We start from the raw sequence: 24,995 nt of genomic DNA, 5'->3' as shown, positions 1-24,995 counted from the left end.
CCCCAGAACAATCTATCATTGATTCAGACTGTTAACTGAATAATGTTTCCACCATAAAATCTGCTCATTAATTTGAACAGATTTGAATAAGTGCTTTCCAAAATTAAACACAGAAGGTGTTTATTAAACTAGGATCATTATGAGGAAAAGAGATTTGTCATTAAAAATAATCTAGAAACAGTTAAAACATTTGTTAAAATCAAACATCTTTTCGACAATGTTTTCATAAATCATTTCTCAACATTGTCATCTCTTCTTTGTATCTTGTGATTAAATGATGTTATATGTATTCATTCTCAGGATATGAGAGTTGATAGCAAAATCAGTCTTTAATGCCTATTCCCAAATGTCCAGTGAGAATTTGGAACTGGCCACAACATTGAACTGCTGATAGACACAAAATGCTGGAGTAACTCAGCAGCTCAGGATGGAGAAAAGGAATAGGTGACATTTCAGACGAGAGTGGTGACTTTTCTCCAGAGATGCTGCCTGACCCGCTGAACTACTCCAGCATTTTGCTTCTTACCTTTGGTGTAAACCAGCATCTGCAGTTCCTTCCTGCGCATTGAACTGCTGCTTCTTAATAAGAGGGTAATACCATCGACCTGTTCCAAAGGATGTTCTCGGAATTTGACTCAAAAAAGAATATGATGCACAGTGAGTAAAGATGGTGCAAAATTTGGAAGCCAATTGGATTCTAATGGCATATCTATTTACATTTACATCTATTTACATGAACATACCGTACTCTGTGTATGTCAATGCGTGAAAGTACTGGGATTCATATGGATGGAAGAGTCATTTAATATGTCCGCTCTGTTGCAGTGACTAGAACATTCAGTCCTTAATGGGAACTGGAAGAACCCACTTTAACATTCTGCTTTGCAAGTAAAAACCCTTACCTCTTTTGATTTAACTGCACTTTCGTAATGGGTTTGTGAAGATATTACAGTGAAGTTCTTATGCACCTGCTTCCCATAACCTTCAGGCTGATGGAGACTGTGGATTTGGCCAGTCCCGTCATGGAAGCCTTTAGTGGGAACATGATACATCCTGGAGGAAACTTAGCGTTGGCAGCAGAGGGAATGAATGCTTAAGGCGTGGATGGGGTGCAGATCAAGCAAGTTACAGTATCCTAGATAAAATTAGACTACTGCTAACTGTTGGAGTTTCATTCAAATAGACGAGGAATAGTTTATATTCCATCACTCCCAATTCTCCCCTCTCCCATCGGGCTAAAGGTGTAGAAGTGTGAAAACGCACACCTCCAGGTTCAGTATAAGAAAATAACTGCAGATGCTGGTACAAATCGAAGGTATTTATTCACAAAATGCTGGAGTAACTCAGCAGGTCAGGCAGCATCTCAGGAGAGAAGGAATGGGTGACGTTTCGGGTCGAGACCCTTCTCCAGGTTCAGGGACAGTTTCCCAGCTGTTATCAGGCAACTGAACCATCCTACCAACAACTAGAGAGCAGTCCTGAACTACTATCTACCTCATTGGTGACCTTCGGACTATCCTTGATCAGACTTTATTGGCTTTATCTTGCACTAAACGTCATTCGCTTATCAAGTATGTGTACACTGTGTATGGCTAGATTGTAATTATGTATTGTCTATCCGCTGACTAGTTAGCACGCAACAAAAGCTTTCCACTCTACCTCACTACACTAACAATAAACTATAATTGAAACTGAATTGCCTTGTGAATATCAAAATCACTTTGGACATATTTGGTGAAATATTTAATGTTATGCATAAAATATGAGATACTTCTCAGCCAATGAAAACTGGCAAAATAATTTCAGATTTTCCCAATTGTTTTTGAATTAGATATGAAAATAGAAATATCAGTAACTGGGAAGTCATCTACGTTAAAAGAAACAAACGGACCCTTAAACATATTTTATGTTCCCACCCATATCAGGAACCAGTAAGAAGCACGATGGTGCAGCGGTAGAGTTGCTGCCTTACAGCGCCAGGTACCCAGGTTCGATCCTGACTACAGGTGCTGTCTGTATGGAGTTTGTACATTCTCCCCATCATCTGCGTGGGTTTTTACCGGGAGCTCTGGTTTCCGCCCACACTCCAAAGACGTGCAGGTTAATTGGCTTGTAAAAAATTGTAAATTGTCCCTAGAGTGTGTAGGATAGTGTTAGTGTGCGGGGATCGCTGGTCGGCGTGGACTTGCTGGGCCGAAGGGCCTGTTTCCGCATTGTATCTCTAAACTAAACTAAACTAAACTAAAGTGAGTTACGTTCCCTATCCTTAATAAGGACATGCGAAAGAGATTGAGAAATGAGAAACATCCCAAATAATTTTTTCGAGATGCGGCGTTGGAAACAGACCCTTTGTCCCACCAAGTCCATGCCGACCAATGATCACCCATTCATTATCCCACTTTCTTATCCTACACACTAGGAGTGATTTACAAAAGCCAATTAACCTACAAACAGTGGCGTAGCGGTAGAGCTGCTGCCTTACAGCACCAAGACCCGGGTTCAATCCTGACTATGGCTTCTATCTGTATTGAGTTTGTATGTTCTCCCCGTGACCTGTGTGGGTTTTCTTCAGGTGCTTCCTCCCACATTCCAAAGATGTGCAGGATTGTAGGTCAATTAGCTTGTAGGATAGAACTAGTAGTGTATGGGAATTGCTGGCCGGCACGCTCAGTGGGCTGAAGGGCCTGTTTCCACACAGTATCTCTAAAACTAAAGCTAAAGGATGGTACTTGTATGATAGAAGATACAAAATGCTGGAGTAACTCAGCAGGACAGGCAGCATCTATGGATAGAAGGAATGGGTGATGTTTCGGGTCGAGACCCTTCTTCAGACTCAACCTGGTCTTGAACTGAAACGTCACCCATTCCTTCTCTCCAGAGATGCTGCCTGTCCCGCTGAGTTACTCCAGCATTTTGCAGTTCCTTCCTGTACAGAAACAATAGATCATTATGTTTAAACTCAGTGTTAAGATAGGTTTTAGATGCATTGATCCAGCATTAATAGTCACCCAGAAGATAATGGATTCATTAAGTCAAATTAACGCAGTAAGGCAAATTGACTGAGTCACTTTGATAGAATAATTTGATGAGAGGCTAAAGTTGATGAGGGTAATGCATTTTGACTGTGCCACATGGAAGCCACAAGAACAACGTAGAATCACGTGGGCTAAAAGCATATTGATGGTGTGCGTGTGAAGTTGGCAAAGGAGCAAACAACAAGGGCGGCACGGTGGCGCAAAGGTAGAGTTGCTGCCTTATAGTGCTTGTAGCGCCGGAGATCCGGGTTCAATCCTGACCACGGGAGCTGTCTGTACGGAGTTTGTACATTCTCCCCGTGACCGCACGGGTTTTCTCCGAGATCTTCGATTTCCTCCCACACTCCAAAGATGTACAGGTTTGTAGGTTAATTGGGTTGGTGTATGTGTAAATTGTCCCTAGTGTGTGCAGGGTAGTGTTAATGTGCGGGGATTACTGGTCGGCGCGGACTTGGTGGGCCGAAGGATCTGTTTCTGCTCTGTATCTCCAAAATGAAACCAAGGAAACAAAATGGATGCTTATTTTTCAGATTGGTGGCATTCTGCTGGGATCAGAGTTAGAGAGAGCAATTGTTTTGCTCCCTATGTATTAATGACCTAGATTTGGGGGGTGCAAGCTACAATTTCCAAATTGCAGGAGGCACAAAACATGGTGGTTGTTTTGAACTATGAAGTCGATATTCATAGATTGTAGCCAGATGTAAACAGGGTGGTGAAATAGGCAAGTATATGCTAGATAAATTAATGTGGAGATATGTGTGGTGATTCACCTAGGTAGGAAAATGAGGAGAGGTTCGAAAGGGGGTGCAAGAACACAGGCATTTTGGTCACTTCGTGTATACAGATTACAGGCAGTGGAGGCCAGTTCGTTGGATGCTTTCAAGAGAGAGCTGGATAGAGCTCTTAAGGATAGCGGAGTGAGGGGGTATGGGGAGAAGGCAGGAACGGGGTACTGATTGAGAGTGATCAGCCATGATCGCATTGAATGGCGGTGCTGGCTCGAAGGGCTGAATGGCCTACTCCTGCACCTATTGTCTATTGTCTATTATTGAAAGGAGAAAGGCAGATTGAGATAAACTTTGGCAAAAGCTTTATAAGCTTTTTCTCCAGAGATGCTGTGTGACCCGCTGAGTTGCTCCAGCATTTTGTGCCTATCTTCGGTATATTCCATTATCTGCAGTTCCTTCCTACACAGGACAGCATGAGAAATGGTTAAAAATGTACACTAAATTCTGGGCTTCAGCAACAGAGACTTGGAATACAAATGGACCTCCGTAAAAGCACCAGTCAGGCCTCATTTGGCATGCCATGTTCAAACTCCTCCATGACATTAGAGGGAAGATGCGCGGCATTAAACGATTGACAAGAATATTTCCTTGGGAGAGGGACTACAGTTGCAAAGATAGATTAGAGAGGCTTGGATTGTTTTCTTTGGAGAAAAGAGACTGACGGGAAAATTTGAGTGAGGTAGAAATATTGAGGACCACAGGTCATAAAGTCATAGGGAGAGTCATAGAGTCACACAGCATGGTTGTGGGTCCTTGAACATGCCCCATCTACACTAGTCCCACCTGCCTACGTTTGGCCCATCTATATACTAAAACTCTCGTTTGTTTGTTTGTTTGTTCCTGAACTACAGCCAAAACGGTACATGATAGCGTGACAATTTTAGGCCCACCTTACTCACCGTCCCTTTGGTGCTAATGGAAGAAGTTTCATTGAAATCGGTGTTATATCTTTAAAGTTATTCACATTTTAAAGTTTAAATCTATCTCCTAGGGAGCGGGGAGGGAGGGAGGGAGGGTGGGAGGGGGCCAGTGAGGGAGGAGAGGGAGGGAGGGGGATGGAGGGAGGAGGGAGGAGGGAGGAGGAAGGGAAGGGAAGGGGAGGGGGAAGCGGGGTGGAGGGAGGGGGAGGGGAGGAGGGAGGTGGAATGGGGGGAGGAAGGAGAGGGTGCTGCACCAATGCAGGAGAGGTTTGGGCCCAACGGGTCCACTTGGTCTAGTATTCCTCTAAACCTGTCCTATCCATGTACCTGTCTAATTGCTTCACAGATATAAAATATAGGGGAAAAGAATTAAGGGAGGCATGAGAAAAACATCTCTGTGGTTGGAATCCAGAGCACAGGTGTAGTGGATGCAGCTTTCATTGCAGCTTTTGACACAGAAATGGATAAATATATGGTGGAGAAGAATTTGCAAAAGTAACAAAGGGCCGATAAATGGAACAGCGAGCCAACATGAACACAATGGGCCGAATAACCACCTCCTGGGCAGAGACCATTCCACGATTTTATTCAAGTATAATTTAATCAGATAGAGTCACAGAGTCATACAGTGTGGAATCAGGACCTTCAGCCCAACTTGCCCACACCGGCCAACATATCCCATCTACACTAGTTCCACCTGCCTGCATTTGGCCCATATCCCTCTAAACCTGTCCTATCCATGGACCTGTCTAATTGTTTCTTAAACATTGGGATTGTCCCTGCCTCAACTACCTCCTTTGGCAGCTCGTTCCATACACCCACCACCCTTTGAGTGAAAAAGTTACCCCCCAGATTCCTATTAAATCTTTCCCCCTTCACTTTAAACCTATGTCCTCTGGTTCTTGATTCCCCTACTCTAGGCAAAAGACTCTGTGCATCTACCTGATCCATTCCTCTCATGGTTTTGTACTCTTCTACATGATCACCCCTCATCTTCCTGCGCTCTAAGGAATTGTCCCAGCCTGCTCAACCTCTCCCTAAAGCTCAGATAGTTAAATAGTTCTAATAGTTCTCATTTTATAGAATCATTGAAGTGCTTCAGAGAAGGAACCCATTCAGCCCATTGTGTCATGAAAGAATGATGCAATGTGTTATGAAATTTTCATTTCAGTTTTAGTTTCAGTTTAGTTTATTGTCACGTGTACCAAGGAATAGTGAAAAGCTTTTGTTGCGTGCTCCTCCAATTCAATCATCAAATTTGCAGACGACACAACTGTGGTTGGTCTGATCACTGGAGGAGAGGAATCTGCATGCAGAGAAGAGGTCTGTGCTCTGTCCAAATGGTGCGAGGCAAACAACTTAGCACTGAATACCAGTAAGACAAAAGAAATGGTACTGGACTTTAGGAGACACAGTCTCCACCTTCAAGTTCCTGGGGACCACCATCTCCCAGGACCTCTCCTGGACTGCAAATACTACAGCGGTAGTTAAAAAGTCACAGCAGAGACTGCACTTTTTAATACTGCTCCGGAAAAACAAACTGAAGGAGAATCTGCTGGTGACCTTCTACCGCTCCACCATTGAGAGCGTACTGGCATACTGCCATAACTATGGCTGCTCAGCTGCAGACCAGAAGGCCCTCTAGAAGGTTATTAAGACAGCAGAGAAAATTATCGGCTGTCCACTGCCTTCTCTGAAGGACATCTCCAGCTCGCGTTGTCTAAACAGGGCCAGAAATACAATTAAGGACAGCACACATCCAGGATATGAACTGTTTGCTCTCCTGCCCTCTGGGAGGCGCTACAGGAGCCTAAGGACCAGAACAAACCGACTTAAAAACAGCTTCTTTCCCTGGGCCATAAGAACTGTGAATGGAAATACTTGACTAGATGTAACTTTCAATTTCTTTGCACTTTTTTTAATATACAGCATCTTAGGTGCAAAGCTCATTTATTATTTATTAGTTTTTATTGTTTTTTATTGATATTGGTACTTATTGTATTGGTTCCTATGTTTGTGCGATTGTTTTTGAAAGATTTGCACTGTCGCACTGTTTCAGATGTAGCACTTTCCATTTCGTTGTACTGCTGTACAATGACAATAAAGGCATTCTATTTCTATTTCTATTTCTAACCAGTCAGCGGAAAGACAATACATGATTACAATCGAGCCATTTATAGTGTATTGATACATGATAAGAGAATGACATTTAGTGCAAGGTAAAGCCAATAAAGTCCAATCAAAGATAGTCCGAGGGTCACCAATGAGGTAGATAGTAGTTCAGCACTGCTCTCTGGTTGTGGTAGGATGATTCAGTTGCCCTAAAACAGCTGGGAAGAAACTGTCAATGAGGTGTGCGTTTTCACACTTCTATACCTTTTGTCCGCAGGGAGAGGGGAGAAGTGGGAGTGGCCATGGTGCGACTCGTTCTTGATTACGCTGCTGGCCTTGCCGAGGCAGCCTGAAGTGTAAATGAAGTAAATATAAAGGAGGTTGCCTGTGACAGTTTTGCTCATGGGACCAAAGACTCAGACACCTCTGATTCAGTGTCGTAGTTATCCCTTACACGTACTGCAGAGACGGCAAAGAACAATTAGCCACCCAAGATTGTTGCTGGGTCCAGTGGGGACAACGGACACTTTACGAGGATGTTTCCAGCACCCGAGGGGCTGAGCTAGAGAGAGAGGTTGAGCAGTCTAGGACTTTATTCCTTGGAGAGCAGGAAGCTGAGGCTGATCTTATAGAGATGTCTAAAATCTTGAGGGGAATGCACGGTCTCTTACCCAGGGTAGAAGGATCAAAAGCAAGAGGGCACATTTAAGGTGAGAGGAACAAGATTTAATATGAACCCAAGGGGCAACTGTTTCCTCAGAGAGTGGTGGGTATGTGGAACGATTTGCTGGAGGAGGTTATTGATGCAGTTACGATAACAGCATTTAAAAGACAATTGAATGGGTGCATGAATAGGAAATGTTTAGAGGGATATGGGCCAAATGGCGGAAAATGGGACAAACGTAGATGGGGCACCATGGTCAACATGGACAGATTGGGCCGAATGGCTTGTATCTGCGATGTATGATTTTCAGTGTCACACCCAATGACTGGGCCTCCACTGCCAACTGTGGCAATGAATCCCACAGATTCACCAACCAATAGCTAAAGAAATTCCTCCTCATCTCCATTTTAAAAGTATGTCCTTTTATTCTGAGGCTGTGCCCTCTGGTCCTCGTCTCTCCCACTACTGAAGGCGGCACGGTGGCGCAGCGGTAGAGTTGCTGCCTTACAGCGAATGCAGCGCCGGAGACTCAGGTTCGATCCTGACTACGGGCGCCGCCTGTACAGAGTTTGTACGTTCTCCCCGTGACCTGCGTGGGTTTTCTCCGGGATCTTCGGTTTCCTCCAAAGACGTACAGGTATGTAGGTTAATTGGCTGGGCAAATGTATAAAAATAAAAAAAATTGTCCCTAGTGCGTGTATGATAGTGTTAGTGTGCGGGGATCGCTGGGCGGCACGGACCCAGTGAGCCGAAGGGCCTGTTTCTGTGCTGTATCTCTAAATCTAAAAAAAAATCTAAATCTACTGGAAACATCCTCTCCACATCCACTCTATCGAGGCCTATATCCAAATATAACTTATATCCAAATTGGTTTTCAAGTGTTTGAAATTCCCTACTATTAATGGTTCAATTCAATGGTCGAATTGTACTCTAATGTCATGGAGGAGTTTGAACATGGCATGCCAAATGAGGCTTGACTGGTGCTTTTACGGAGGTCCATTTGTATTCCAAGTCTCTGTTGCTGAAGCCCAGAATTTAGTGTACTTTATTAGCACATGTACAGGTACAGTTTAATTCCTTTATTTTTGGACAGTTCAGTAAAAATATTACTATACATAAGCACAATCATAATTAAATATAAGTCTATAGAAATAGTACACTGAGTCAGTGTACATGTCTCCAACGCTCCAAGGAAAACAATTCCAGCCAATCTAATCTCTCCACTTAACTAAAGCCCTCCGGACCAGACAACATCCTGGCACCATTTTTCATGATTCAATTAGTTTAGTTTAGAGATACTATGCAGAAACAAGCCCTTCAGCCCCCGAGGCCACGCCGACCAGCGATAGCTTTGCACTTTCATAATCCTAAACACTAAGAACAATTTACAATTTTTTACCAAAGCCAATCAGCCTACAAACCTGCACATCTTTGGAGTGTGGGAAGAAACCAGAGTACCTGAAGAAAACCCACACGGACATGGGGAGAACGTACAAACTCTATACAGACAGCACCCGTAGTCAGGAGCGAACCCAGGTCTCTGGGGCTGTAAAGCAGCAACTCCACTGCTGAACCACCGTGCCGCCCCAATTCTAAAGTTGTTATAAATGTAGTTTTTAACTTGTGTGTGTAGGAAGGAACTGCAGATGCTGGTTTAAACCGAAGATAGACACAAAATGGTGGAGTAACTCAGCAGGGCAGGCTGCACCTCTGGAGAGAAGGAATGGGTGAGGTTTCAGTTCGAGACCCTTCTGTCTGAAGAAGGGTCTCGACCCAAAACGCCACCGGTTCCTTCTCTCCAGAGATGCTGCCTGTCCTTCTGAGTTACTCCACCATTTTGTGTCTATCTTTGTCCTGGTGGCATTACAGGGGTCGGCTTGGCGAAGCAGTTGTTTGTGTACTGCCTTTAAGTACCTCAACTTTATATTACCAATACAGTATTGCTATTGATAATGCTCAAATCTAAGCTAAAAGTAACATTGAAATTTTGTTTTGCTTATGTACAGACAGAATCCATCACAATGAAGATTATCGCAGTCCTGTTTTTTTTCTGATGGTTTCATCTGACTTGCTCTGCATGATATGATTTGCTAAGCTATTATTTTTTTTTCCTTTCGAAAAGCATAAGTAATTACATTCATTGTTAAAAAAAATGAACACGATTTCTATTATATTATGCTAATCGTCATCTGGCTCCTGAATTTTTTTTTGTAATTTGGATAAATAGGCAGATATGGAAACAGCCAAGCTAATTCTCAATCAGAAGGTTTGTCATGCTATGAATATTTTTCAGTGCAAAGGTATTTGGGAAATCTTTTTTTTTAATGATTAGGTCATTAGAGATTCTCAGCCACCTGCTCAGTGTTCGAATTATGGTCTTGTGTATTTAATAGCGACGTCAGTCAAAGTTCATTAATAAGATGCAGTTAGAAGCGATCTAATAAGTCCAATGAATTGAAGTAAATTGAATTGAATTGAATTTATTTTGGAATTTTCTGCCTCAGAAGGCAGTGGAGGCCGATTCTCTGGATGCTGTCAAAAGAGAGTTAGATTGCACTCTTAAAGATAGCGGAGTCAAGGGAAATGGGGAGAAGGCAGGAACGGGGTACTGATTGTGGATGATCAGCCATTGTGGATGATCAGCCTAATAGCCTACTCCTGCACCTTTTGTCTATTTGGCATTCAAAAAAAGAAAATTTGAACGAAATGTCATTACCGTACAGTCATAAAAAACAAACAACACCCACAATTACATAAATTTAACATGAACATCCATCACAGTGACCCTCTTCCAGGCACCGCATCACTGTGATGGAAGGTAAAAAAGGTCTTATCTCTTCCTTGCTTCTTCTCCGGCGGTCAGGCAGTCAAACTGCTGCGTCGAGGCGATCGAGGCTCCCGATATTGAAGCCCTCGCCGGGCGATGGAAGATCCAGCAGCCGAGCCGCGCCGGGCGATGAAAGGTCCTGCGAACGGGCTGATTCAAGCCTTGCGATTCGGGGCGGACGAAGCTGCTGTGGCTGGAACTCCCGAAAAGTCAGTCGCCTGCGAGCTTCCAATGTAACAGACCACAGTATCTCTACACTAAACTAAACTAAACTAAACTAAACTCAGCGGCTCAGGCAGCATCTTTGGAGGAAAAGGATAGGTGGCATTTCAGGTCAGGACCCTTGTTCTGACTCTGTGACAGGATAGAGTTAGCCTTAGTCTGGGCTCAGCTTGACAGTGTCAAGTGTCTGAAGAAGGGTCTCAACCCGAAAATCACCCATTCCTTCTCTGCAGAGATGCTGCCTGACCCGCTGAGTTACGCCAACATTTTGTGTCTACCTCAGGTGGACAGAATCTGAAGAAGGGTTTACGCATAGGAACATGCCAAGGGCGGCACAGTGGCGCTGGGGTAGAGTTACTGCCTTACATCGCTAGACACCCGGGTTCCATCCTGGCTATGGGTGTTGTCTGTTTGGAGTTTATAAGTACTCCCCGTGACCACGTGGGTTTTCTCCGAGCACACCGGTTTCCTGCCACATCTTCCAAAGACGTGAGGGATTGTTGGTTAATGGGCTTCTGTAAATTGCCCTTCGTGTGCAGGATAGTGCTCGTGTACTCAGTGCAGTGTTGCAGTGCTAATCTTGTAGGTGCCGGAGCTGTCACTGGTGCCGCTGTTAAATCCCCCGCTAGTTAAAATTCCCTGCTGTTTATTTTGGTTTTTTTTTTTACAGAGGTGCAGGAGTGGTGCTCCGGTGAGCTCTCTGGCAGCACTGTACCCCTGACTCAGTGGGTCGAAGGGCCTGTTTGCACTTTGGGGGGGGGGGGGTTTTGTTGCTTTTTTCTCTTTTTTCTTCGTCAAACCGTCTGATGACATCCGGGAAATAAATGGTTAACCATTGGATGCAACCTGCAACTCTTGACATGAAAAATATTACAGGTAGCATAGAAACAGAAAATAGGTGCAGCATCACCATTGGATATGATCATGGCTGATCATCCAAAATCAGTAACCCCGTTCCTGCGTTCTCCCCATATCCCTTGATTCCGTTAGCCCTAAGAGCTAAATCTAACTCTCTCTTGAATACATCTCTCTTGAGCAATGAAATGGCTCTGCCTCTGGATATTAAAAGCAAACTAGAAGGTAATGTGGCTATTATGATAATGTGATAATGTAAACAAATTTATTTTTCAACTAGCTCACATCACAATAGATCAGAAGGAAAATCTCAGCATTTCTAATGCATGTAGTGAGACTGGAAAATGAAAGGGTAAATCTAGATAGCATACAAGGTGTCATTGAGATAGCATACAAGTGGGTGATAATCTGGAAGATTTAAAATCTGTGGAAATGACAGAAACATTGTGTCATGTTGCACTAAAAATATTTTAGTCAATTGACGATTACCATTTTTACTCTTTAACTGTTTCCATGTGGGTTTTGGTCTTCTACTACGTTTCAGTTTTAGTTTATTGTCACGTCTACCGAGGTACAGTGAAAAGCTTTTGTAGCCTGCTGAGCATTCAGCGCAAAGACAATATATGATCACAACCAAGCCATTCACAGTCTACAGAAACACGATAAGCGAGTAATATTTGGTGCAAGATAAAGCCAGTAAAGTGTGATCAAAGACAAGCTGAGGGTCTCCTTTAAGGTAGATGGTAGTTCAGGATTGCTCTCAAGTTACGGTAGGACCGTTCAGTTGCCTGATAATGGCTGAGAAGAAACAAGCCCATGCTGACTGTCCCTAATCAGCCCTTGTCCATCCAAATACCTGTACATCCTATCCATCGGAATACCCTCTAGTAACTTTTCAACTACAGATGTTAAGCTCACCGGCCTATAGTTCCCAGCATTTTCCCTGCAGCCCTTCTTGATGAGAGGCCCAACATTTGCCACCCTCCAGTCTTCTGGCACCTCTCCTGTATTTAAAGATGACTCGTAAATTTCAACAGGGCTCCACCAATTTCCTCTCTAGTTTCCCACAATGTCCTCGGATATATCTGATGAGGCCCTGGAGATCGCACACGATAGCATCTTCAGCACTTCTTCGACCGTAACACTGACTGCTCTCAAGGCTCTTTCACTAACTGCCCCAAGTTCTCCAGTCCTCGGTAAATAGAGAGGAGAAATACTCATTGAGGACCTTGCCCTTCTCTTGTGGCTCCACACAGAGATGACCGCTTTGATTCATGATTTTCAGAAGAAAAGGATGTACCTTTAGAAAGGAGATGAGGAGAAATTTATTTTTCCAATCTTTTGTGATGATGGTTTATTGTTACGTGTACCAAGGTACAGGGAAAAGCTGTTTGTTGCTTGCCATCCGGGCAGTGGAAAAATATACATGATTACAATCAATCCGTCCACAGTGTACAGATACAGGATAAAGGGAATCACGTATAGTGAAAGATAAAGTCCAGTAAGGTCCAATTAAAGATAGTCCGATGGTCTCCAATGAGGTAGATGGCAGCTCAGGACCTCTCCAGAGTTTAGTTTAGTTTAGTTAGAGATACAGCGCGGAAACAGGCCCTTTGGTCCACCGGGTCCGCGCCGACCAGCGATCCCCACACATTCACACTATACTACACCCACCAGGGACAATTTTTATGTTTACAGAGCCTACAGACCTATGTACGTCCTTGGAGTGGCTGGGGTGAGACTTGGCTTTGATTGTGCTGCTGGCCTTGCCAAGGCAGCGTGAAATGTAGATGGAAGGGAGTCGATGGAAGGGAGGTTGGTTTGTGTGATGGTCTGGGTTGCATCCACAATTCTCTGCAATGTCTTGTGGTGTTGAATGGAGCTGTTCCCACACCATGCTGATTTACTTACTTTTGTAAGTAAAATACAGCAGACCCTGAAAATTTGAACTAATACTGAAAATGCTATAACTATTGACGAGGTCAAGCAGCATCTGTGTAAAGAGAAACACTGGCCAGGGTTCATCAGAGCTTATTCATCCGTTCTAATGTATGGTCATCAATCTGAAATATTAAATTAATTTCTCTCTCTATGGATGCCACCTGACTTGCTTAATATTTACACCATTTTCAGTATTATTTTAGATGTCCAGGGTCTGCTGTCTTGAGTTGAGTTTAGTCACTTGTACCGAGGTACAGTGAAAAGCCTTTGTGGCGTACTAACCAGTCAGCGGAAAGACAATACATGATTACAATCGAGCCATCCACAGTGTACAGATACATGATCAAGGGGATAACGTGAATAATTTTTAGTGTAAGATAAAGTCCAATCAAAAGATGCGGTAAATAATAAAGTCCAATCGAGGATCTCCAATGTGGTAAATAGTAGCTCTGCTCTCTAGTTGGTGATATTTTCCATTGGTGGTTTTATTTATTTCGAAGTTTACCTTGGGGAAAATAATTACTTTAACAGAAGACCTGCCGTAAAATGGTCAGTCCGAGGAAGGATCTCGACCCGAAATGTCACCCATTCCTCCTCTCCAGAGATGCTGCCTGTCCCACTGAGTTACTCCAGCATTTTGTGTCTATCTTCGGTTTAAACCAGCATCGGCAGTTCCGTCCTACATAAAATGGAGGATACAGGTCTTCTGCAGGTATCAATTTTCAAAACTAAAGTAGAAGGATTGCAAAGTAGTGGGGAGAGATGCAAATTTTTTACACTTCATTGGCAGTTAATGCCAGATAAATATTAACATAACCGATTTGTTTTGTGCAGTTTGCAGTAAATAAAAAGCATTTTGTGAGTTTTGACCTCCAAAGACGTACAGGTGTGTAGGTTAATTGGCTGGGTAAATGTAAAAATTGTCCCTAGTGGGTGTAGGATAGTGTTAATGTACGGGGATCGCTGGGCGGCACGGACTTGGTGGGCCGAAAAGGCCTGTTTCCGGCTGTATATATATGATATGATATGATGATACATCTAGAATCTTAGAATTATAGCAACGCAGAGGAGGTAATTTGGACCATTGTTACCATGCCAACTCTCTTTAACAGAGCAACTCAGCACTATATTTGTAACCTTGCTATTTTTCTTCTCTATTTATGCATTCAATTCCCTCTTGAAGGACACATTGGAACTGGACTCAATCCCATCAGCAGTCAGTACATTCCAGATTCCAATCACAACCGATGGGAAAAAGTGTTTTTCCTCCTGTCGCTCTTAATTCTTTTTTTGTGTGCCCTCTATTCTTTAAACATATAAAATCCTTAAAGTATTGGGCAGGCTGGCTGCAGGAAAAATGTTCCCAATGTTGGGGGAGTCCAGAACCGGGGGTCACACAGTTTAAGAAAAAGGGGTAGGCCATTTAGGACTGAGATGAGGAAAGATTTTCTTCACCCAGAGAGTTGCGAATCTGTGGAATTCTCTGCCACAGAAGGCATTAGAGGCCAATTCATTGGATGTATTCGAGAGAGTTAGATTTAGCTCTTAGGGCTAAAGGAATTAAGGGATATAGGGAAAAAGCAGGAACGGAGTACTGATTTTAGATGATCAGCCATGACCATATTGAATGGCGGTGCTGGCTCGAAGGGCCGAGTAGCCTAACCCTGCACCTATTTTTCTATGTTTTTCGATGTTTCTATGACCCCCTCCACCAAAGGGAAGAGATTCTCACAATATAGATCCATCATCATTTCGTGCCTTAAAGAGGTTACCCATTGCTTCCAACAGTCCACCGTCCACACCTTGTCTGCCCAGGAACTATCAATAGACTCAGCAGACATTAGCCTTTACAGATACAGCTCGGAAACAGGCCCTTTGGACTACATGGTCCGCGCCCACCAGTGTTCACCCCATACACTAACACTATCCTACACACTAGGGACAATTTGACAATTTTACCAAAGCCAATTAACCTATAAACCTGAAAGTGGACACAAAAAGCTGGTGTAACTCAGCGGGTCCACACGAAACGTCACCTATTCCTTTTCTCTGGAGGATGCTGTCTGACCCGTCGAGTGATTCCAGCTTGTCTGTGTCTATCTTCGGTTTAAACCAGCATCTGCAGTTCCTTCCCACACAACCTATAAAACCTGCACGTCTTTCGAGCGTGGGATGAAACCGGAGCACCTGGAGAAAACCCACGGGGTCACAAGGAGAGCATACAAACTCCATACAGACAGCACCCGTAGTCAGAATCGAACCTGGGTCTCTGACGCTGTAAAGCAGCAACTCTAGTGCTGTGCCACTGCATCGCTCTAAGCAACACAAAGGAAAATCATGACGAGACTAGCCTTCCAGCCCCAGTGTTCCCCCGTTATTTGCCGATGTGGATGAAGTAGGAATATTAGTCATGGAGCATCAGAGGAGGGCAGGTGTGTAAGTGGAAATTGAAATGTTGCTCATTGAATTCTTTCAGTTTCTTTCAAAGAAAGAATTGGTCAAGAAAATCAGTGGCGCGGTGGTAGAGTTGCTGCCTTACAGTCTGACTTGCTGAGTTGCTCCAGCACTTGTGTCCTTTTTTTAATTAAATGAACAAGAGTAGTTAGTGAAGTTAGACACAAAATGTTGAAGTAACTCAGGCAGCATCTCTGGAGAGAAAGCCTGGGTGACATTTCGGGTCGAGACCCTTCTTCAGACTGGTTGTGGATAAGGGAAAAGAGAGATATCGACGGTGATGTGGAAAGATAAAGAACAATGAATGAAAACAAAAAGCTAACGATGATAAAGGAAATAGGCCGTTGTAAGTTATTTGTGGGGTGAAAATGAGAAGCTAGTGTGACTTGGGTGGGGGAGGGATAGAGAGAGAAGGAATGCTGGGGCTACCTGAAGTGAGAGAAATCAATATTCATACCACATACCAAAACGTCTTTGGAGTAAGGGAGGAAACCGAAGATCTCGGAGAAAACCCACGCGTTCACAGGGAGATTGTACAAACTCCATACAGGTTGGGAACGATCCCAGGTCTCTGGCACTGCAAGCTCTGTAAGGCAGCAACTCTACCGCTGCTCCACTGTGGTACCGCAGTAGTTAGTGAAACCAGTTATAGAAACCAAAGTTTCTACTAGACTAGTGAAACTTGCAACTAGAGAGCAGTGCTGAACTACTATCTATTTCATTGGAGACCCTCAGACTATCTTTGATCGGACTTTGCTGGCCTTACCTTGCACTAAACGTTATTCCCTTATCATGTATCTACCTATACACTGTAATGGCTCAATTGTAATCATGCATTGTCTTTCCGCTGACTGGTTAGCACGCAACAAAGGCTTTTCACTGCACCTCGGTACACGTGACAATAAACTAAACTAAACAGAACTAATCAGACTTTACTGGACTTACTGGACTGGAACAAATAGACAATAGACAATAGGTGCAGGAGGAGGCCATTTGGCCCTTCGAGCCAGCACCGCCATTCAATGTGATCATGGCTGACCATGACCCAAAGAGTGACCATTGGGACTATATTGAATACCTTTGTAACTGTCGGTGTCCTCTATGTGGCGACTCTTTACATACTTATATATTGAATGCAAAACTAAGAATTTCACTGTACCAAGTACATTGGACCAAATGCTGGCAGGTGGGACTAGTGTAGTTGGGACATGTTGGCCAGTGTGGGCAAGTTGGGCCGAAGGGCCCGTTTCCACACTGTATCACTCCATGACTCTCCATGACTCTCTGACTCTAAGTACTTGTGACAATAAAATATCAGCTTCATCATCATCATTTTAGTTTTATTCCATCACCATGCTAGAGGTTTTTTTTTCAATCAAGTATAATTCATTTCATACATTCTGTTTTCATGGTTATAAAAATATCAAAAACAAAGAAAGAGATGTTGTAGTTAGTACAAAATCATTGGCACTCTATGATTCAGAGAACCTTAAGATTGTGTAATGGTATTAACAAAATATATTCCTTGTTAAATGTTCATTACATGTATAATTAAATATTCTTGGTAATGATACTAAAATGATTGTGAAGCCATCATTGAATTCTCTTAGGCTTTAGTAAAATGGATGAGTAAAATTATTGTATGAAGTTCAAATTGACAGTGAAAATTCCCCAAAACATGAATTTGTTGGTCCAGGTGGGCCTTATCTACGCTGTAAATGCCACGTGAAAGTTCAATTATAGTCGTAACAAACTTGAATTTTGTGTGTCGACAGTACAAAGGGTAAAATGAATCTATGAGAACTGTAAAAAACCATTGCAGTCTCTCAAGGCCCAGGAATTTAGAGATACAGCGCGGAAACAGGCCCTTCGGCCCACCGCGTCTGCACAGACTTTCACACTTCTGTACCTTTTGCCCGATGGGAGAGGGTAGAAGAGGGAGTGGCCAGGGTGCGACTCGTCCTTGATTATGCTGCTGGCCTTGCCGAGGCAGCGTGAGGCATAAATGAGGTCAATGGAAGGGAGGTTGGTTTGTGCAATGGTCTGGGCTGCGTCCACAATTCGCTGCAATTTATTGCGGTGCTGGATGGAGCTGTTCTCAAACCATGCAATGATGCATCCTGATAAAATGCTTTCTCCGGCGCATCTGTAGAGGTTGGGTATTGAAGGAGATCGCCGGTTGGTATATTGCATTCTAAAATGTGAATGTTTCCTTACAGGATGTTTGATTACCACGGCCGCATACCTCCACCACCCCGTGCCATCATACCGATCAAACGCCTGCGTATTGCCATACCCGTCACGCGCAGAGGCAAGGGTGGTTTCCCCATGAAAGGAGGTCCACGATCTACGATCACAGGGACAGCATCCGCGGGACCAAAATGTGAGGCACGGCCGTGAATGAATGTCCTCAGCTAGTCGCTATCTCTGTGAAAGTCTTCAATGCATTCATTCATTTTAATTGTGTATTAGCAATCAATGTCACCTCTTCCTCTCAATTTGTGAAATTGTTGACGTGGCAACTTTAAGAAACTGTAAGATTTAGTTTCGCGGGACAGGCAGCATCTCTGGACAATAGACAATAGGTGCAGGAGTAGGCCATTCAGCCCTTCGAGCCAGCACCGCCGTTCAATGTGATCATGGCTGATCATTCACAATCAGTACCCCGTTCCTGCCTTCTCCCCATACCCCCTGACTCCGCTATCTTTAAGAGCTCTATCTAGCTCTCTCTTGAAAGCATCCAGAGAATTGGCCTCCACTGCATTCTGAGGCAGAGAATTCCACAGATTTACAACTCTCTGACTTAAAAAGTTTTTCCTCATCTCCGTTCTAAATGGCCTACCCCTTATTCCTAAACTGTGGCCCCTGGTTCTGGACTCCCCCAACATTGGGAACATGTTTCCTGCCTCTAATGTGTCCAATCCCTTAATAATCTTATATGTTTCAATAAGATCCCCTCTCATCCTTCTGAATTCAAGCGTATATATGCCTCGTCACTCCAGTCTTTCAACATACGTCAGTCCCGCCATTCCAGGAATTAACCTAGTAAACCTACGCTGCACGCCCTCAATAGCAAGAATATCCTTCCTCAAATTTGGAGACCAAAACTGCACACAGTACTCCAGGTGCGGTCTCACTAGGGCCCTGTACAACTGCAGAAGGACGTCTTTGCTCCTATACTCAACTCCTCTTGTCATAAAGGCCAACATGCCATTAGCTTTCTTCACTGCCTGCTGTACCTGCATGCTAACTTTAAGTGATTAATGAACAAGGACACCCAGATTCTTTGTACTTCCCAATTTCCTAACTTGACATCACTCAGATAATATTCTGCCTTCCTGTTCTTTCCACCAAAGTGGATAACTTCACATTTATCCACATTAAACTCCATCTGCCATGCATCTGCCCACTCATAGAACCTGTCCAAGTCACCCTGGAGAGAAGGAATGGGTGACGTTTCGGGTCGAGACCCTTTTTCAGACTTCAGTCGACCCGAAACGTCACCCATTCCTTCTCTCCAGAGATGCTGCCTGTCCTGCTGAGTTACTCCAGCATTTTATGTCTATCTTCGGCGTAAACCAGCATCTGCAGTTCCTTCCTATAGATTTAATTTAGTTTTAGTTTTAGTTTTTAGATACAGCCTGGAAACAGGCCCTTCGGCCCACCGAGTCCGCGCCGACCAGCGTTCACTCTGTCCACTAGCACTATCCTACACACCAGGGACAATTTACAATTTTTACCGAAGCCCTACAAAGCTGCATGCCTTTGGAGTGTGGGAAGAAACTGGAACATCTGGAGAAACCCGCGCAGTCACGGAGAGAATGTACAAACTCCGTACAGTCAGCACCCATAATCATGATTGAACCCAGTTATCTGGCGTTGTATGACAGCAAATCTACCGCTGCACCACCTATCTATATTCCATTAGATTTTACTCCAATTAATATAGTAGTGAGAAGAGATGGTCTTGGAATCAAGCTCGGCACAGACATTGTGGGCCGAAGGGCCTGTTCCTGTTCTGTACTGTTCTAAGTTCCATGTTATATCGACAACGTCTGATGAATTGATGGATAAATGGTTCGTTTTAGCCATGGCAGCATATGGCTGGAAATCCTTTGTAAATGATTTGAGGCACAACAATTAAATATCATTTACTTCCAATTCTTTCTGTGGAAAAGCAATCTCAAAGTCTAGCGCATATTATATCTCCTGGGATGTCCCAGGGCCAATATGTGAGGAATAAAGGAGTTGTGAGATCAGACCAGGGCAACACTGGATCAGCCCAGGGAGATATAGAACAAATAGAAACACAGAACCATTGAAAATAGGTGCAGGAGTAGGCCATTTGGCCTTTCCAGCCAGCACCGCCATTCAATATGATCATGGCTGGTCATCCAGAATCAGTACCCAGTTCCTGCTTTCTCCCCATATCCCTTGATTCCGTTAGCCCTAAGAGCTATATCTAACTCTCTCTTGAATACATTTATCAATTCTCACTGCAACCTCCAGAGTTCCTGAGAAAACAATCCCAAGTCTGCCCAAGTCTTCCCTAAAGTTAAAACCCCTTAATCCAGGCATCGTTCAGGAAACGTCTCTGTACCCTTTCCAAAGCCTCCACATCCTTCTGGCAATGATGTGGCCAGAACTGCAAGCAAAATTTCAAATGAATGAAAGATATGCAAAAAAGTAACAATGATAACGGAAACAGGCCATTGTTAGCCGTTTACTAGAGAAATAATGATTTCCCTAACCCCTGCATTCCCTCTCCATCCCTCTCCTACCCAAGTCACACCAGCTTCTCGTTCTCACCTAGTAAACAGCTGACGATGGCCTGTTTTCTTTATCATTGTTACTTTTTTGCATATCTTTCATTCATTTGGTCTATATCTCTCTACATCATCGTCTATATCTCTCATTTCCCTATCCCGTGACTTTCAGTCTGAAGAAAGGTCTCGACCCAATATGTCACCCATTCCTTCTCTCCAGAGATGCTGCCTCTCCCGCTGAGTTACTCCAGCATTTTGTGTCTATCTCCAGTTTAAACCAGCATCTGCAGTTCCTTGCGACACACTGGATCAGCCTGACATGTAGCATCTGAGGGCTTGACCCAATTAAAAGAAAGTCAGGCACCTAATAAGATTCTTTCACTCGAACACCACAAAGACATGGAGTGCATGGAAAAACATAACACTGGATAATCATGAGGGTTTAACTGAGATCCAGGTGCAGATTAACCAGCATTTCATGGAAAAGGAGAGGTTTTGAGGGCTCAATGCTGGTAATCTTCCTACATACCAAATTCTTGTGCAGACCCAACAGTTAGATTATATAGAGATTACATTGTGTATAGAATCATGAGGGGAATAGACAGGGTGAACACACAGAGTTTTTTACCCAGAGTAAGGGAATCAACAGTCACAAGACATAGTTTTAAGGTTAGAAGGGAAACGTTTAATAGGACTAGAGCAAGAATACCTTACCTTGCTTCCTGCACTCTACTCCTCAATACAAAGCTATAAAAATAGGGAGTTGAGCAAGATATCAAGGTAAGTCAATAAGAAAATAACTGCAGATGCTGGTACAAATCAAAGGTATTTATTCACAAAATGCTGGAGTAACTCAGCTGGTCAGGCAGCATCTCTGGAGAGAAGGAATGGGCGACGTTTCGGAAGGTAAGTCAATAATGTCATTAAGTCAACCCAAAATGATATACTGATTGCATTTGGAGCATTGTATTCAGTTTTGGTCACCTTGCTACAGGAAGGATGTTGTTAAACTGGAGAGAGTGCAGAGAAGAATTACAAGGATGTTGCCAGGACTTGAGGGCCAGCGCTAGAGGAAGAGGTTGGGCAGCACAATCCATATCCATATCCAAGAATGGAAGGATATGGATTATGTGCAGGTAGATAAGAGATGGAGGTGGCATCATGTTCGGCACAGACATTGTGGGCCGAAGGGCCTGTTCTTGTGCCTTACTGTTCAATGTTTAATATTCTGTGTGCTAGTTCAGCGCTGTGTCAATCTGATTTCTCAGCTACTGAACCGCTCATGTTGGTTCTCCATACAGATGAGTTCTGAATTGTAAATCGCAACCATCTCTATGCTGCTAGATTGAACAGTTGCCTGACAGGCGTACTGGTCAGCTGTGCAACAGTCAAGATAAATGGTCTCATTATATCTGCCTGTCAGTCTGTCATGTTATATCATAAGCGCTATGAATAGCAAGGATGAAATACTTTAAATCATCAATTCCCCCATTGTGTAGTCAGTGTCAAATGTCGATGTGAGGAACTGCAGATGCTGGTTAGTACACAAAAGGACACAGTGTGCTGGAGTAACTTAGCAGGTCAGGCAGCATCTCTGGAGAACATAGATAGGCGACATTTTGGATCAGGTCCTTCTTCAGACGTGAACCAAGGAACTAAATTCAAAAGGCAAGATGACAATGAATGTTCTTGATCGAATGTAGCATCAATGACACTCTTGCCAATGGGTATCTAGGAAGGGTTCCGACCCGAAACGTCACCTGTCCATGTTCTCTAGAGATGCTGCCTGTCCGGCTGAATTAATCAGGCTCTTTGGGCCTTTTTCAGTGTCAAATGGTGTTGCTAACATCAAATCATCTTTTGGCACCTGGACAGCATCTTGTATTTATCTATTGCTTTTGCCTGTGTTGATGCTGCGATAGTCATAGAGTGATACAGTGTGGAAACAGGCCCTTCGGCCCAACTTGCCTACACTGGCCATCATGTCCCAGCTACACTAGTCCCACCTGCCCGCGTTTGGTCCATCTCCCTTCAAACCTGTCCTGTCCGTCCATCTCGACTATCAGAATCATTGACATGAGACAGAGCCAGAACCGACATCTCACTTTATGTAGACACAAGGGGTTGCAGTGGGAAAAACAGAAACCAGAATGGAGAGATTGAAAGAGACACAAGGAACTGCAGATGCTGGTTTACAAAAAAAAAACACAAAGTGCTTGAGTAACTCAGCGGTCTGAAAAAGGGTCTCCTATTCCTTTTTCTCCAGAGATGCTGCCTGACCCGCTGAGTTACTCCAGCACTTTGCATCTATCAATGGGACCCTGGTGTTATTAGCACATATTCCACAGCCAATAATGGGCCTTTATGGACTCCACCCTTACTGAGGTCATCTATTGCCGACCCTGTTATGCTCTGGCTTTCTGTATATTTCAGTCCGAAGAAGGCATCCAACCCAAAACGTCACCTATTCCTTCTGTCCAAAGATGCCGCCTGACCTGCTGAGCTACTCTGGCATTTGGTGTCTTCCTTTGACCCAACTCATCCATGCCAGCCCGAGATGCCCCATCTAAGCTAGTGCCATTTGTCCACATTTCTGTGCTCCATCCTTAGACTCAATGATAAGTCCAGCAGCAGATCAGAACATTAGAAACAAGAGCATCTGACCTCCAGCTAGTATTTAGCTTCCATGTTGGAATGGATAGGCACAGAGGTCAGAGGTTAGCTGACCCATGACTGCCAAAAGGTATTCTCATCTCTACCCTATTAGTTCCACATTATTTAACATCACCTTCAGTTTAGTTTATTGTCACATGTACTGAGGTACAGTGGAAAACTTTTTTTGCGTGCCATTCAGTCAGCAGAGAGCCAATACATGATTACAATCGAGCCATTTACAGAGTATAGATACGTGATAAGGGAATAACGTTTAGTGCAAGGTAAAGCCAGCAAAGTCCGATCCAGGATAGTCCGAGGGTCACCAAAGAGGTAGATTGTAGTTAAGCACTGCTCTCTAACCCGAATCCTAACCCCAACCCTAATGTCAGCATTTAGGAGGCCTAAAAATCTGAGGGACATCCTCGTTGGTACAGGTCTACAGACAAGCCCAAACTGCGGGCAAAACAATGCACCCACCTGGTAATAACCATAAACATAGAGAACAGGGAGACAGGAAAGAGAGGCCAGATTGAACAGCGAGAATAAAATGTGTTGTATGCAATGAAATGTAAGGAGTGTAAGTTCCTGTACATAGGCGAAATGGGTAACAGCGTCCGAGGCAGGCTGACAGGACACCTCGGCAACATCGCAAGGGGAGACCAGTCCAAACTCATTAGCAGACACTTCCAGCAGCACGTGTTCCAGTCCCTCGAGATCACGGGCCGAGAAACAAATGTAAATTGGTCAACCGGCCGTAGGAAGAGGGCAGAGAGGAAATGGGTTGATGCATTACAGACGCGAGAGCCCAACTGCCTTAATCTAACAAAAACTCAAACATAGGGTGGACCCAGACTGACTCCTACAAATCTCCATAAGGGAAAGTGTAAAGGCGAGCAGATTTGGACGAGGGTAATGAGACCGTGGGCCAAAGCAAAGTGGCAGTACATGGTGACAATGAATCTCCAGGGGGAGGTCACTGAGCACCAGAGGCCATTTTGTCCCACTGCCCAATGAATGATAACCTAACCCTAATGCCTCCCCACATTGATGAGAGGATTGTGTGGGTAAAACCAAGGAAAACATTCTCTACATGTCCACTGGTGTTTCATTATAAGTAATCAAACAACAGAAAAAGTAATGTTGAGTAAATGGACATTATCAAGTTACAGGTTCCTAAACAGCAGATAGTAATGAGGTGGGCCTATTACTGTGTTGGTGACTAAAAATGTTCACGGATGATTTAATTTAGAAAGTAGGTGGTAGACATTGTTTGCCTCGAGCATACAATCAGCACACAGTCGGTCTTAAATGTAAAACTTAATTGAAATTCATGAATTTCCCCAAGAACAGTTTGAACAGATTTTAATAAAATTGCTACTCTATAAATAGAACAGTCTGAAATCTAAAAGTAATTTCTTAAATTGAAATGTTATGCAGTGAAGTATGAACTTAGCAAAAAATAGCAAAAAAGGGCGTAAAATGGCCTGGAGTAACTCAAGGGGTGGGTGAACATGGGTGAACATGGAGAACATGGGTGGGTGACGTTTTGGGATCTGGACCCTTCTTGCGATTGACTGGGGGAGGGGGGATGGGGGGATGGGGGGGGTGGGGAAGAAAACTGGGAGAGAGGAGAGGCAACACAAAGCAGGGCAGATAATAGGTGGGCACAGGTGAGGCGGTTTTAGATAGGCAGATGGTTGGAACAAAGGCCAGAGATTAACGCAGAAGGTGTGAGGCAGACGGATTGAGGCGTTGC

General features: G+C 43.8%; 1 protein-coding gene across 4 annotated transcripts in view; it reads left to right on the top strand.

The window, feature by feature from the left end:
• The window catches only part of LOC144592603 (RNA-binding Raly-like protein), a 673,998-nt gene that overhangs the window by 615,432 nt on the left and 33,571 nt on the right, over positions 1–24,995 (top strand). For all 4 annotated transcript variants that reach the window (XM_078397261.1, XM_078397262.1, XM_078397263.1 and 1 more), the window contains one exon: positions 18,038–18,201. In XM_078397261.1, coding sequence (XP_078253387.1) covers positions 18,038–18,201 — 164 coding nt within the window. The remainder of the gene's footprint in view (positions 1–18,037; positions 18,202–24,995) is intronic.

The sequence above is a fragment of the Rhinoraja longicauda genome, chromosome 4, assembly GCF_053455715.1.
Source record: "Rhinoraja longicauda isolate Sanriku21f chromosome 4, sRhiLon1.1, whole genome shotgun sequence".
Classification (NCBI taxonomy): Eukaryota; Metazoa; Chordata; class Chondrichthyes; order Rajiformes; family Arhynchobatidae; genus Rhinoraja; species Rhinoraja longicauda.
The sequence above is the reverse complement of the archived record's forward strand: the minus strand, read 5'-3'. Positions and strand labels throughout refer to the sequence as shown.